Source organism: Eretmochelys imbricata, chromosome 5, assembly GCF_965152235.1.
Source record: "Eretmochelys imbricata isolate rEreImb1 chromosome 5, rEreImb1.hap1, whole genome shotgun sequence".
In the NCBI taxonomy this organism is placed as follows: Eukaryota; Metazoa; Chordata; order Testudines; family Cheloniidae; genus Eretmochelys; species Eretmochelys imbricata.
The window spans coordinates 71,238,225-71,254,818 of NC_135576.1; the positions used below are offsets into that span (position 1 = coordinate 71,238,225).

At 40.8% G+C, this 16,594-nt stretch overlaps 1 protein-coding gene across 1 annotated transcript in view; it reads right to left on the reverse strand.

Annotated features, from left to right (window-relative positions):
* EPB41L4A (erythrocyte membrane protein band 4.1 like 4A) overlaps nt 1–16,594 on the reverse strand; it is a 218,902-nt gene that overhangs the window by 36,691 nt on the left and 165,617 nt on the right. The window contains exons 13-17 of the mRNA XM_077817308.1: nt 14,508–14,598; nt 10,997–11,080; nt 7,866–7,979; nt 4,431–4,478; nt 1,312–1,389 (exon numbers count right to left, since the gene is read on the reverse strand). Coding sequence (XP_077673434.1) covers nt 1,312–1,389; nt 4,431–4,478; nt 7,866–7,979; nt 10,997–11,080; nt 14,508–14,598 — 415 coding nt within the window. The remainder of the gene's footprint in view (nt 1–1,311; nt 1,390–4,430; nt 4,479–7,865; nt 7,980–10,996; nt 11,081–14,507; nt 14,599–16,594) is intronic.

Sequence of the window (16,594 nt, forward strand, 5' to 3'; positions counted from 1 at the left end):
TGGGGGTGGTATATATTTGTCCCAGGTCACTGGGTGGGGGCTCGAGCCGGTTTGCATTGTGTTATTGGAATGGATCCCCTAGATATTGAACCCGGCCCTTGGTTGCTGCCAACTCTGACGGGCAGAAGGGTTACATATACTTTGGTCTTATCTTACCTAGAGAAGAGTGTCTCCAGCAGGATGGACCCACTCTCTAATGTATAATATCTCTGTTAAGAGCTCTCCACAGAACCGTACAAAAGAGATTGTGTCTGAAGTAACCATTGCTTACTGCTTGTTTATGTTCTGGTTTGTTTTGTCTTTATTTTCTTTTTCTTTCTTTTCCTTTCTTTAATAATAAAATAGTCATAGTTAATAACAGTGATTATTCTGCCTGTCTTCAATCACGGTATCCCCTCAGGTGTGGCAGGCAACCCATGTAATTAAAATAGTGGAGGTTACATCCTTGAAATGGCATTAAAAGAAGCAGATATTAAAATTCAGCCTACCATTTCTTGTTTCTCTAGGCTGTATTTTAAAAAAAATTGGATAAAAATATTTGACGCCCAACACCTTAAAAGATCCCTTTCTACTCTGAACACACCAGCCACAACCAAGTAATCAGTGCACAGTAAGTAAGGAATTGGATTTGACTGGAGCCAACAAATATTTGGGTTCAAGATAGTGATGGGAAAGTTGAACTAAGTTTTCTTCTAGAAGAGACTGAAGTAAGAAGAAATGGAAATGGGGTCATTCAGATCTAAGACCATGATTCCATTCCCTTCTGCAGAGACAATGCTAACAATGTGCTGGAGTAATGACATCCTCTTGACACGCTCTTTTCTTTTACAAATAGACTTTGTTCTTTGAATGGTAGAGTGGGTTGTTTCCCTTCAATTTTAGTCATATTTTGAGATGCTGACAATTCACAAGTATATGTGAATGTCATACACTGCACTGCCAGAGATTATATGCATCCATAGTCATTGGAACAGTTCATTTTTTGATCACGATACATTAAAAATGCAAATCTGTGTAAACTTCTTCATGTAATTGATTGCATGGGGTGCATTAACAATGAATTCTTCCCAAATGACCAGTATGGGGGCTAGAATTGATTGCATACACATATGTATATGTGCTTCTCTAATTAAATTACTTATATGCAAATTTGAGCTTTAAGTTGCCACATTATGTCTCAGTGAGATTGTATAAAACTAGAGCAAGTTAATATAGTCTATAAAAAGATCAGCAGAAAAACACAACTGTTACAGAAATATTAACAATCTATTTGTGTTTTGCACTTCAGTGCCTGCAGTAATTAAAGTTTACCTGTTTCTCTTCTTCCGATGCTCCCGATTAGAATTTTCTGACTCACTACCACTGCTTGTATTACAACGAGATCGTGACCTAGGGAGTGGAACAGTAAATCAGGAACTAAGAACAAGAATCATCCATTAGTTCACTCTCAATATTAACTATGTAACATTTTGTAATTAATACTTTATAAAATAAAGAGCTTGTGTTCATTTGTTTCCTATTATTAGAATGTCCATAATACTGTAAAATTCTGTACAAGTCTATGAACAATATCCAACAAGAAGTAGGAAACAGTAGAGATGCAGAGAGAATGTAAAACTTTGTCTATACTTGAAAGTGATTTCAGAGTATGTTTTTCCGTGTTAATGATCAGAAACAATTGTTTTGAAAGCAGATGTCCACACTGCTGTGTTTTCTAGGCTTTAGCTACTTACGTTTTGGACCACTGAGTCCACACAGTACTGCATTTCTTCAAAATAACTGCACAGCCTTCAGGATGGGCATCCCACTGTGTAGTCACAGAAACATAGAAATGTAGGGCTGGAGGGGACCCCAAGAGGTCAGCTAGTCCAGTCCCCTGGGCTGAGGCAGGACCAAGTAAACCTAGACAATCCCTGATAGGTGTCTGTCTGATGGGGATTCCACAACCTCCCTTGGTAACCTATTCCAGAGCTTAATTACCTTTACAGTTAGAAGGATAGCTATCCTACATTTCCCTTACTGCAAATTAAGCCGATTTACTTCTTGTCCTACCATCAGTGGACATGGAAAATTGATCACTTCACTCTTTATAGCAGCCCTTAATATATTTGAAGAGTGTTGTCAGGTCCCCCTCCCACCCTGGTCTTCTTTTCTCAAGACTAAACATGTCCAGTTTTTTAAATCTTTCCTCATAGGTCAGGTTTTCTAAACCTTTTATAAGTTTTCTTGCTCTCCCGTATACTCTCTCCAATTTCTCCACATCTTTCCTAAAGTGTGCCACCCAGAACTGGACACACTACTCCAGCAGAGGCCTCACCACTGATAAGCAGAGTGGAACAATTACCTCCCATATCTTATATACAACACGCCTTTTAATACATCTTGGAATGGTATTAGCCTTTTTTCACAACTGCATTACATTTTTGATTCATATTGAATTCATGATCCACTATAACCCCTAGATCTTTTTCAGCAGTCCTAGCACCTAGCCAGTTATTCCCAATTTTGTAGCTGTGCGTTTCATTTTTCCTCCCTAAGACTCCCTACTTTGCACTAGTCTTTTTTGAATTTCATATTGTTGATTTCAGACAAACTCTCTGATTTGTTAAGGTCCTTTTGAATTCTAGTCCTGTCCTCCAAAGTGCTTGGAACCCCTCGCAGTTTGGTATCATCAGCAAATTTTATAAGCATATTCTTTACTCCATTACCCAAATCATTAATGAAACTATTGAATGTTCTCCTGCTAGGCTCTAGGCATTCTGAGCTTCTTCTCCCTGCACATTTTGGCACACCTACCAGAACCCACTATAATTCTGGGACTTGGGGACAAACCAAAAATTTCTGATGATTCCTCTCCTTTCACCCCATCATTCCCCTGGCTTTTTGAGAGCTGCACGATTTTCAGACTGGTATGAAGCAGCATGGAGGAAACACTGCTGACAGTCAGTATATGAACAGGCTGTCAGGTGTCATGATGATGTAGGCAATATGGGTACATGAGAAGGAAACCGAGCAGTCACTTTTGCATGAGCTTGTCTTCAAGCGGCTTCTCTCTTTGAACCACTGCTTCAGGACTCTCCCAATTAGCACCTTCCTCGCTTATCAAGCCTTTCACTGGCCACTTGGACAGGAGAAAGGAGCTGTTTAATTATACCCTGAGCTTGCTGCATTTTGTACAACCTCTGAGACAGCAAGCAAGAGAGCCCTCACCAATGGGTGGGAAGAAGAGGTGGAGAGATTTTCTGGATGTTATGAACAGCCAGAGAAATTACCTTTATTGAATGATGCAACTGGTCAAGGACACAGGGTCAGTGATGTGTTGTGTTCCTATTTTGAGGCTAGACTGTTATATCTTTGTGGAAGGATTTCATGCTGCTCTCTGAAAAAGATCTTTGGAAATTTGCAACCAATTTCATGACATTTTTAAGAATGAAAGTATGGCCAGACTGGGTCAGACCAATTGTCCATCTAGCCCAGTATCCTGTCTTTCAACAGTGGCCAGTGACAGATGCTTCAGAAGGAATGAACAGAATGGCAGTTATCGAGTGATCCATTCCCTCTCATCCAGTCCCAGCTTCTGGCAGTAAGAAGTTGAGGGACACCCTGAGCATGGTGTTGCGTCCCTGACCATTTTGGCTAATAGCCATTGGTGTGTGAATTTACCATGAGCTGGATCACACAGGGGTGCATCTGGCTCACACCAGCATTTAAACAGTGAGGTGACAGCCAGTCTGGATGACCCCAGAAGAGTAGAGGGCACACAGGTAAACAGACAGGCTGACCCAGGTGTGCAGCAAAGTAATGTGGGATTGCAGTGGGAGATGAAACAGTTGAATTGAAATAGGGATGTGTTCACAGCTAACTTCTTGTGAGAAAACTCATCCTGAATGTTGGTAAACTCGCTTCCAAAGGCAGTTAATTACAGTAGGTTGAGACACCAGATAATTCTAAACAAAAATGTGTATGTAGAGGCAATGCAATTTATCCTGAAAACCTCAAGTTGATCCAAAATAACTTTCAAGTGTAGACAAGCCCTTAGTAAACTTTCACCAGGCAGTATAGTACGGTAGGGTAACTTCTAGTGAGTTTTGCCATGGTGAGTCTAGAAGCAGTAACTGAGGTCGTACTATGAAGCTTTTCAGCGGACAAAGGTACTTATACAGTTTTACATGGGTGGGATTCAACACATTTTTAAATGATCCAGTAAAAAAACTAATACAAAGCTCTAAATGTAGCAATTTAGACAGATGGATAAGTACAAAATAGACAACTTTGTGCTATTGTAGGTTATTAAAGTATTGTAATTAAACAACATTCTGTATGCTACCATTTTGTTGTTTGTATTAGAATGTAATTCATCCCTATTGAGACATAAATACAGAAGTCTCCAATATTCTCTTTCCAACCTCTCCTTGTCAAGTAATATTTACCTTCTCCTTTGCTTTAGATCTGAATCTTCACCACTGTTCTGGGCTTTCCTATGACATAAAGATAATTAAGGAAGCTTTGAATGAAACATTACTGGCCACTTGAAGTCTAATATTAACAGGCACTCACCTTCTCCAACAAAGCCTTCAGAAAGAAAATAGTTGATGCTTGTAAAGCGCTTGAAGGATCAAAGTATTCTTATACCATTTTAAAAACTACCATATGCACATGGAACACTGGTGTGTTATTTGTGAGATCTGAAATTCATTTTCTAAAGAGTACTGAACGACTTTAAAAAACTTAGAATGACTTAAGTGGACTTTGCAAATAAACAGAAGGAAAAAACAGTCTGATCAGGTTGTGATTCTACTGAGTTTAACAGTGTTCTTTAAAAGTGGCCCGAAAAAGATTTTTCATTGATCTTGTGCCCACTTTTGCTTCTGTATGATGTATAAAGAAGGGATTAAGGACTGATTTTTTTCTCTCTTTGTTTTTTTACAATAAAAATATGAGGAATGTCAAGTTTGGTTCTCCCCGGTTTATTTGGAGGACCTCCTAGGGGAACCAGAAATGTATATTCTGAGTTCTCGCATCTTACCTAAGGAGGAAATATGGTGTTCAATGTTCAACAAGGAGGTTCCTTTTCCAAAAGTCACTGAAGTTAACCAGGCCAATTGAGGCCAGATCCTCGTGTGAATCAGTGAAGCTAAGCTGATCTACATCTGCTGAGGATCAAGTCTGAAGGTTATAAGCAACTGACAAAAGATCCTTTCCTCTCTCAATTATTGTGATGTCAGTTTTACTAGTTCTCCAGTCATCAGAGAGTCTTTCAAAGCAGACCAGTCCTGAATTTTTAAGTATTTAGAAAATATCAAAAACTTTTAGGTCTTCTTTATACATTAGTATAAAGCAAAATATTGACACACTTTTTATTTTGTTCCCCTTGAACTTTGCAGGTCATCTTTAACTATGCATAGATGGATGGCTATAGTTCCCTCTACAGTCAATGACAAAGCGCTCGCATTGACTTCAGTGGGAGCAAGGTTGAGCTCAGCAAGTTAGCCAATAGAGTGCATTCAGTGTAGTAAAGTCTGACTTTTTTCTACTAAGGCTAGTAAACAGCACACAAACAGCACAATTATTCTGTTATAAGGCAGATGAAAAAACAAAGAGCACTAATGAAATTCAAGACTCAGCAGGATATAATTGGGTTAACATCTGACAGTGTCCACAATCTCATGTATGAGATAAGACTTTGAAAAACATTTCTATAATGCTGTGGCCTAAGAGAAAATGTGTTATTGGCATGACCACCTAACAATATTGTAGATATTGCAGATGCCTGTCCCAGGTAATACATGCTACACATCTCAGAAAGATCTCTTATTGCATGGCACACAAGTGTTATACTTTTCATGACATACAGTGTTATACATTGCACATCTAAATTTCCTTTTTTAGAACTGACCCCAGTGAGCATTCTGATGGCTAAAATTGAACTGTATCAGAATAATGGTCTCAGGAAAATAAAATACATTCCAAGTAAGACTTATAAGCGCCAGATACCCAGCAGGTGGAAATCAACATAATCCAGTGACTTCAATAGAGCTATGCTGGTTTATACCAGCTGAGGATCTGGCCCACAGGGTCCAGTACAGAGGTGGACAAACTGCAGCCCGCAGGCCACATCCGGCCTGTGAGTCCGTCCTGCCTGGCCCTTGAGCTCCCGGCTGGGGAGGTTAGCCAGAGCTCTGGGCGGCAGGGCTGCGAGTTCCTGCCAGGCAGCGTGGCTGTGAGATCCGTCAGCTGTAGTGTATTAAATTGCTCCCCGTAGTAATGTGCTACTTATGGTGTACTACTTACAGCTGCCAGTCCTGGTGCTCTGAGCAGCATGATAAGGGGGCGGGGAGTGGGGGGGTTGGATAAGGGGCAGGAGGTTCTGGGGGGCAGTTAGAGGACAGAGAATGGGGCAGCTGGATAGGCAGGGGAGTCCCGGGGGGCCTGTCAGGGGGCGGGGATGTGGACAGGGGTTGGGGCAGTCAGGGGACAGGGAGTAGGTGGGGTCCCGGGGGGTGGTTAGGGGCGGGGGGGCCTGGGATGGGGCGGTCAGGAGACAAGGAGCAGGGAGGGTTGGATGGGGCGGGAGTTCTGAGGGGGGCAGTCAGGGGGTGGGGGCCAGGCTCTTTGGGGAGGCACAGCCTTCCCGACCCAAGTGTAGTGTATTAAATTGCTCCCCGTAGGAATGTGCTACTTACGGTGTACTATTTACGACTGCCAGTCCTGATGCTCTGCAAGTAGCACATTCCTATGGGGAGCAATTTAATACACTGCACCAGCCCTCCATACATTTTCAGAATGCCGATGTGGCCCTCAGGCCAAAAAGTTTGCCCACGCCTGGTCTAGTATGAGGTTATCAGGCAGATTTACCTGGTGAGATCCTCACCACTGCTCACCCATTCATGCAGAATAAAAGGGCTGCAGTAGCATAAATGTCCCTAAAAACCCTATAATCCATCTGGGAGAGGATTCCCTCACCTTCAGGGCTGGTCTCTGAGGACTCCCTTGCAAGCCCTGATATCAGAGGCATACTGAGGACAGTGCTCAGGGTGTTCGGGGCAGGGCTGCAGCACACTGCACTCTGGAGATTCCCGGAAGTGCTGTGGCTGACATAACTAAGATAACCCTGGAGACCTATTGAAAGTATGCTGGGAGTCTCTCCAGCACTCGGCGCACCCCAGGATTGCAGCTGCAAAGGGCTGTTGGATTACAGTAGCCCCAGTTCTTCCTGGATTGCAAGTTCGGGGCTTTGTCTGTAACTCACACAGCACAGAATCTCACCCCATATTGTTTTATTGTATTTGACTAAGTTACTCAAATGTTTGTATAATTAAAGGAACATACCAAATAGTTCACAGCTCTGTTTTTGCAGACATATTGTCCAGTGTTCTGAGAGTCACTAAAGGCCATATTGAGGAGCGTTTCCTTAATGGCTTCACCAGTTTAGCCTTTTTGTTTGAAACAATAGTGCAGTACTGATATTCTTTATAAAATCACATTGCCAAACAAGCGGCCTCCTCACTCTGCTCCACGTAGCGAGCAGCAGCAACTGGGATAAGCACATGGGGCAGATCATTCAAATCCCCAAACCAGCTGGCACCAGCAACCACAGCAGGCAAAGGGGCTAAGTCAAGGCCTTCCAGCCTCCCACCTCTCCCACTGGACTTAGGATTTTCCTGGGTCACTGGGGCCACACTTTCTTCCTTCCACATAGAGAGCAGTAATTCTGGAATTTTTGTTCACTCATTGATTATTGGTGCAACTTCTCTTCTCTGACACAGCTCTGGATTAAGCAGCCTTTACTGAGCCCAAAGCAAGGAGAACTGCAAAAGAAGACTTGTGTTGTAAGAAGAAACTAATATAACTCTCCACATTCTTACCTTCTTCTAACTTGTTGCCCAGATTCATTTTCACTGCCACCTGATGGGTTCCGTCGTCGAGAGTAAGGAAACTTTGGTGATTTATTGCGGTCATTGGAAGAATTATACAGTCCACTAGAGTTAAACAGCAGGAGTAAACAATTGACCTCAAAAATATCAGAAGATTTAGATATCCCAGCATCATTGTACAGAAATACTGTGCAGGCACATACTTAGATTTTTAAAAATAGCTGTAATGGCCATGTTAAGAATTAGTACATTTCTCTACTGAATGGAGTGTAGATAACAAGATTTGGTCAAGTTGAGATTGAGGATGTTATTGTTTTTCAGAAATAAATATATTACACTGAATCTTGAAAACAAGGGACAATTATACAGAACCCTTCAGGGTGTGGTAATTGGACATTACAAAGCACTGCCACTGATTCAGTAGTTTAGGGCAGCCACAAAGAAGAACAGACCCATCCATTATTTCTGGCATAGGAAGATTTTGTAATAAAGAACTGTTGTAGCTGAGAGCTAAACTTTCAGATACACATTTTATTTATAATGCTAGTGAAAACAGGAGACTAATCCATACTATAATTTACATATGTAGGGACCTTAGCCCCCTCCCCCAATGTACACGTAACTTTAATTAACATAAACCATCCAATTAATGCAAATGGGAGTTATGAGACCGTAGCATAGATGCCCTAAAGAATAGTCCTTGTTTTGAAACTAAAAAGGGTTCCAGAGACTTTGTGCACTGAAATAAAAATGTCAGCAATTGCATCTATAAATATTAAAAACAAATATGCTATGGAACCAAACAACATGAACCTCTCAAGATATTTTCTTAATTGCAATTAACCAAAGCTTTCAGTCAGGTTTTAGCTCTCCACACTACCATCCACACAGAAAAACCTATTACCTGAGTCTAGAGATGCTTTGAACACAGCTTGCTTACCTGGCTAGAGGTATAGGTCTATATAGCTGAGCTCTACTTTAACTTGGGCTGGAACATGCTCACTTTCCAGTGTGGCTGCAGCCCGTACCCAGGTTACATAACTCAAGTGCTGAAAGTCCTCCAATGCCTTTCCACAATTTCTCCAGGGTTGTATTTCCTGCCCTTCTACCTATTCCCTTCCTCCATGCCCGCCAGATGTCACCTTACAGTTTATATACACCAGACTGACATTTATGCCCCACATTCCATGAGACTTGCTCCATTTCTGCACAGCACTCAGAGAGCACTAGAACAGAGAGGCCATCCAGGAAATCCTCATCCCATTGTGTTGCTGGCTGGTCAGAGGCTCACACCAAAATCAACATATCTGTGAGAACATCGCCAAGAGACTGGCAGAGGTGGGGATCCATCAAATGGGAATAGCACAGGAAAAGTATCAAAAACTTGAAGAGTGCACACTGCAAGGCAAGAGACTCCAACAGCAAGTCTGGCATGTAACCAGGAATACCATCAACTTGCTTCTGAACTCATATGGCCTCTTCATCTGCGTGTCCTGGCACTGAAGGGTCAGCACAAGTTCCTCACACAGCTCCACATAGGTAGCCTTACTCATGTGTAGGGAAGACCCAGTGTTGGTCATCCCAGGTCTGCATGATGATGTAGTCCCACCATTCAGTGCTTGTGGTCTTTGATACATCAGTCATGATGGGGGATTCACAGCAACTAAATCCTGAATCAGCTGTGCCTATTGCGCCATATCTGCATACAGTCTGCTGATCTCAGCAAGACACACTGTTGCCTTCTCAGGGTGACAAGCCACTGCCAAAATGCTCTCCACCACATTTCATGCCCTGCACTGGCCAGCTATTCCAGAAATAAGAGTTGCATTAATGCCAACAGCTGGAACAGGTCATGAACGGGTCCTGAGCTGGACCCATGCCTTGCTACTTGTTGGAATGGAGGCACAGCAACGTGGAGCATGCCAAGCTGGAAGTGCTTGAGTTTACTGACTTTGAGGGCTAAGACTACTTTCACACAGGGGCCTAGGAAGGACAGACAAGTCTGATGTTCTGACTGGATCACAGCACAAGTTAATTAATTTACAATATGATAATTCCCCACAAATACCCTTGGTGTGAAAATATTTAAGGAAAAGGTCATATATATGAGAGCATGTGTATACTCTGGCCACAATGTCAGGTAGAAGGCAAAACAAGTGCTTCCAAAACCCCAGTGAGTATATATTTCATTATGACAGAGTGGTTTATTCCTCTTACACTAAGTAGCTCCACAATCTTTTTGGATGAGATATGTTAAACTAAGGTCCTAAATTGGTGCATTGAAGATCACTTGGTATTTTTCACAAAAAAAAATGATAGTAACACCATGTATTCTGCCCAAAATCCGGTTTGGGTGTTACATTCTGCCTTCCTAAATACCCTCTGGTGTTTCAATTACATTATTCTTCTTAACTCCCTGCCATAAATGGTTATTTTAGAGCATTACTCTGCTCAGTTCAAGAGTTGGTACTTCATTCCAGAGGTGACTGCATTTCAATGGTGGAAATTCTTTATTAGGCACCATGAAAACCAGCCTATGCAGCCAAGTGCTTTGGGATGGAAGGAGCTATATAATTTCAAGATCATCATTTGGCTGCTAAAATATCAAACTTGCATCTTCCCAAAGGGGTCATTTTAACACAAAAGCAGCAACATCGCAATTGCATAACATTTCCTCTCTCAAAGGTCACAAAATCATTTTTAATGTCAATTTACCATGAATGTAATAATATACTAAATGTTTCAACTAGATTAAGCATAATGCTTATTTCTTCTGCAAAAGTGTAATTTGCTACCGGGATATTACTTTTGTACTCTGATTTACATTACTGAAAAATAAATACATGCACTTTACGCTTCTAGCAACAGAATACTTATCAATTGTTTCGTTCTTTCCCTGAAAGGGCACTGATCAGAACAAGCCATGATGGCATCCAGAATGTACAAATGGAACCCAGGGACTTATGCAGAAATACCAGGTAACATGCTACACATACAGGTCTGGCTCCTGGAATGCATGATATATTGTCACTCGGACCTTGCTACTCATAAATATATTACATCAACCACTCTTGCACCATCAACCAAGCAAAATCTTTGCTATTGCATGATGTTTACCTTACCTCTGGGGGCCATTTTCCTCCCATGGTGCACTTATTTTACTTCTTTGGGTTTCTGGACTATTTTCACTTTTTGCCTTTTTAAAGCTAAGGAAAAATACATATAAAAATAAAAACCATGACAATGATGATTTAAAAACACTTTATTTTGCCTATGACCTCATTAATGCTTATTCTAGAGACTGAGGGCTTGTGGCTTGTCTGAGGGCGTGTCTACACTTATCAGGGGATCAATGCACGGTGATCGATGCATCGGTGGTCAATTTAGCAGGTCTGGTGAAGACCCACTAAATCGACCACAGATCGCTTTCCCGTCAACTCCTGTACTCCACCTGAATGAAAAGTGCAAGGGGAGTAGACAGGAGAGCATCTCCCATTGACATAGCGTAATGTGGACGCGGGGTAAGTAGATCTAAGTACGTCGATCTCAGCTATGTTATTCACCTAGCTGAAGTTGCGGAACTTAGATTGATCTCCCCCCGTAGTGTAGACAAGACCTGAGAAAACCCAGTTCTCAGGCATAAAATCATTGGCCCTCCATCCTGAAGAACTCCTCACAGAAACATCAGCTATGGAAGTTGGAAAGAGCACCAGCAAATTAGCTCTGCAATATCATTTCTGACTAACTCTGGAAAAAAATGTTCCAAGGCAGCCCGGGATAGGACAGTGGATTCACAAGTAGTTAGTAGTGAGCATCTGACTGAACTCTTACACTACCTATGGAGGAGAAGCCATCAATATGTTCTAAAACAGTGGCTCTCAAACTTTCCAGACTACTGTACCCCTTTCAGGAGTCTGATTTGTCTTGCATACTCCAAGTTTCACCTCACTTAAAAAGTACTTGCTTACAAAATTAGACATAAAAATACAAAAGTGTCACAGCACACTACTACTGAAAAATTGCTTATTTTCTCATTTTTACTATATAATTATAAAATAAATCCATTGGAATATAAATATTGTACTTACATTTCAGTGTATAGTTTACAGAGCAGTATAAACAAGTCATTGTCTGTATGAAATTGTAGTTTGTACTAACTTTGCTAGTGCATTTTGTATAGCCTGTTGTAAAACTAGGCAAATATCTAGATGAGTTGATGTGCCCCCTGGAAGACCTCTGTGTACCCCTGGTTGAGAACTACTATTCTAAAACACCTGAATCTTTGCAAGATCATCTGTAATATCTCTTCTTTCTTTCAGTTCCTTTTTCCATTGCTGGTTTGTACATTTTCTACTCCAGCCAAGGAAAAATGGCCAAGACTCCCTGGACAGGCTATCAGTGTCACTCCAAGAACTGGTTTCTGGTTGGAGAATGCTCTCTCTCTCTCTACATTGGCTGATCATGCCTTCCCCACAGCACCTACAGTTTTTGCAGCTGGGAATACTAACTCAGACTCCCAGTCCAGCGTACCACTGGATAATCACGCTAGCTGTCACTAAGCTCCTCATAACTGTCACAGCATCATATTGCAAATATAAATGCTACAGACACTTCCAAAGTACAAACCATCAACAGAGGCTTCTAGAGAGGTTTAGAGAGACACAAGCCAGCATTCTTCACTGTAAAGCTAAAGTTTCTCACCTCCCTGATAGACTCAGCTTTATTAAGAAAACTTGGATACTTAATTTGTTAATCTACTTTTAACCTCAGCCTTCTGTTACTCCAGGTCATTGAGATAATCATTTAATTCTCATATAGTGTAAAAATTGAAAAGCTACCAACAAGGCAGCAGAAAAAGATAGAAATTAAATGAGGTCACTTCAGAAGGTGAATCATATTTTTCTTAATATTGCACCCATTTGGCTGTCAATTCAGATGTATGCAGAGAATCTATTCCCAACCCCAACTCACTGCAGTTGGTGCAAATGAACCCGATAAATAGGTTCTGTCCTGTATTGAGGGACCCTCCCCTGCCCATTTTTCCCCCCATTGCATTACAATTACCCAATGAGGTGATCATTAGAATGGTGACACAATTTTAAATGTATGTCCAACACAGTTTTAAAAAAGAGAAAGAGGAATAATCCCAGGTGCTGAATTAACAGTATTAGAATTCTAAACCATTTCTCATTCAGAGTAGACATACATTTTACAGCTAGAGTGCTAGAGCATGGCAGCTCTTCAGATACTGGCATTATCTTTAGGAATGCAGTTGCAAAAGGGATTGAGCTCATTCAGTATCTCTGAAAAGGTTAGCACTGGAATTTCATGAGAGATTACTGTTTTTTTTCTGGTTTATCTTGAATTTATATCATTTATGCACAGGTGACCAGCTATCTATTTCAGCAGTGAATGAGATGCTAAGCTATGAAGACTCAGCTCAGAAGAGTTGATAAAAGATGACTTGTAAGCATTTTTAGAGTGTACTACTAGAATGAAGTGGGATGGAGTACCAAATTGCAAATGCCTCACAGAGGAAGTATGCTGTCTGGTCCCCATGTTTAGCAGAGGTGGAAAATATTTCTCAAATGCTGATACAGATACAAAGAAAAATCAAGGCACTTTAGGAATTTTGTTATTTAACTCTCACACTAGAGAAACTTCTCTCTTAATATCTTCTCTAACAGTGGAACAAGTCTCTATACAGACACGTGCCTACAATACATAAGATATGCAGCCTGCAAGGAATAGCAGATATACTCTGAAGTTGTTTTAACCAGTTCTTTTCATTTAAAATGATTAACACCGTTTAAAAACATACATCAATGGGAATCTGCGGCAGAATTTTTTAGACTTTCAATTTTGTCATGTTCAGGTTTTCAGGTTCAGGTTTTCTTTCCCTCTTAAGTATATCTATTAACTGGAGAAGTATATTTCAGTTTTGAAAATTAAAGAGAATGGATCATTATATTCAATGGAGTGTTGCTGATTTACTTCAGCTCATGATCTGAATCCCAAAAGATTCTTAAACTTTGGTCAATATTATGCCTGGCCTTACCAGTGTCTGCAGCACAGCAGAGTGGGTGGTGGCTGCAAGGACTGACAGCAGTGCCAGATTTCCCAAGGTGGGCAGCTTGGGTGGGATGGGGCCATGCTCACCTTTTCCCCTGCCTCACACCAGAAAGAAGAGCTGGCCCTGAACAGAGGCGGAGAGTAGGAACACATGCTGCGCCCTTTCAGAGGATTTCTCAGACTCCATTCTTCCTCTGCATTCTTGGATACTTTGATCCTGCCTTCTGAAGCTCCCACTGGGGCAGTGGACCTTCACCCCAACCCCAACCCAGGCAGTGTCTTTCATGCCATAATCTGGTGGGTTTTTTGTTTAAATCAAGACTGTATGTCTTTCTAAACCATACACTCTAGTGCAGCCAGAAGACAAGACGTTGATACAGGATACTGGGTGAAATTCTATGGCATGTGTTAGGCAGAAGGTCAGACGAGGACACCATGAAGATCCTTCCTGGTCTTAAAAATCTACTAATATTTAATATACTTCTTTTTCTATCCAACACTTTATGGGAGCTCTTCATCAGTAAGCTAAGATTAAACCTGTTTTGGTCTCACTACACTTACCTTTTTACTGGGGAAGGTGCAATAATTTTAGTGGTTCCTTCTTTTTCCCCATTTTCCATATTTGCAGTAACGTGATTTATGCTTTTGGATCCTGTGAAAAAAACAAAACCCCGAACCAACTTTTAATGGCTCTCCTACATATTTTGGCTACTTTGCAGAACTTTACACAATCCTATTGCATTTACTGAGGTATTGTGAAATACAAAAACATACAATTGCTAGAAGAATAGGAGTACTTGTGGCACCTTAGAGACTAACAAATTTATTAGAGCATAAGCTTTTGTGGGCTACAACCTACTTCATCGGATGCACAGAATGGAACATATAGTAAGGAGATATAAATATACATACAGAGAAGGCGGAAGTAGCTAGCTTATTGGTTCCCAGACTCTGGTCCATGAAGCATGTGTTAGCAATCCCTGAGGAGAAACTGGTCAAAAGATACTAGTTCCTTAACTTTATATCTAGTTGCACTGCATTAAAAGAAAGCTAAAAATATATTAAATACTTCCTTAATATTACCTTTCCACATAAGCAATTGCTGCAGTTCCCATATGGATATTATGCAGCTGCAAACAGGAGATGGTCTGCCCAACTATGAATAGGAGGGGAGGTGTCTTTATTAAGATGTAGTCCATACTACAAAAAAGTTGGTAATCCCTGATGTAATAACTGTGTGAAAAGAGGCCACTGAAATAATAATACAGCACAATGGATGGATCTTTTTAAAGGAAACTCTCTCAAATTGATAACTTAACATTGTTTGATGCTTGGATGATTTACCTGTATAACATTCATTATTACAATAGAACTTTGCTAATTTACACTTCTGACCGGAGAACAGCTATCAATTAATGAACTTGTGAAATGAAAAGTAAATAGGCAAACACAATAAACAATCAAAATAATGCTCATGAAACTTTGTCTTTTCTTCATTTATTTTGTCAGTTGTAGTTTAGTTTTAGTGGAGTGTGGATTAGCTAGATTTTTAGTGTATTAGTTATTTATTGGTGCTGACAATGCACTCAACATGTAAACTGACACAATCCCCGCCCCCAGGAATTTAGGACCCAACGTTGATCTGTGGGGGAGTAAGCCATTTAGGGAACTGGGCACTCTGAGCTGCATTCACAGAGTTTGTTTGCTATTTTTCTGTTTGAGGAACCACAGGCTGTGGGTTCCAAACCCTCCCCCTCCTCATACTTGTGGATCACAGGGGATCAGCCAGAGACTAGGAGCATATGTATAGAGGACACTTTGCCACAATTTACTCACAATAATCTGTCAGGTGCCTTCCCTATTTTGGTTCCATCCACCCCAAATCTGTAGGGCTGGAATCTATGAAGAGGCTTCCACAAAATGGGAGGAAAATGCAGCACTCCCTCCTTCTATGCCCCCCCTTCCAGGATCCAAGGAAACAGGTTCATGGATTTATGCTTTGAGAAGCAGAGAGACTGTAAACTCAGATTTATTCACACATAACACACTAGGCTAAAACAGTTAAGATCAAGGTAGTATAAAAATGTTACACTGTATATAAATTTCCACATTTCAAAATCATTAAAGGAAGAACTATTTAACCAAATATATCCTGAAGGTTTGTTACCACCATCAAGATTTGTTTATTTTGGTCACACTGCCTTTTTGGCTTCCACACTGTGCAATATAATATTCACGTTTCTGGTGCCTTATTTCTTCTGGGAACTACCAAGGAAAACAATATTTTTAATACTGAGTAAATATCTAACAGAGTGAAGTATACAGATGCCAGAGCTCAGTAAAATTATTCCAAGATTTTTTAAAAAATGGATAGCATTTAGATATTGTACTATTACAATGCAAGATATTTGCAACTAGTTAAGAAATTGCTGGACCTCTGGTACACCCTGTAAAATTTATTATTTTTAACCTGAGGCATGGTATTAGCATTGTACTAAAAATAATCTGGGTGAGACTTCTGTCTGTTCTCTCTACACAGGCTTTATAAAATAACATTCCCTTCAACTCATGCTCTCTCTTTCCACCTCAATGACAGTTTTAGCAGTAGTGCAAGTAGGGTGGTACTCTCCAGTACGCAGTACCGGCAA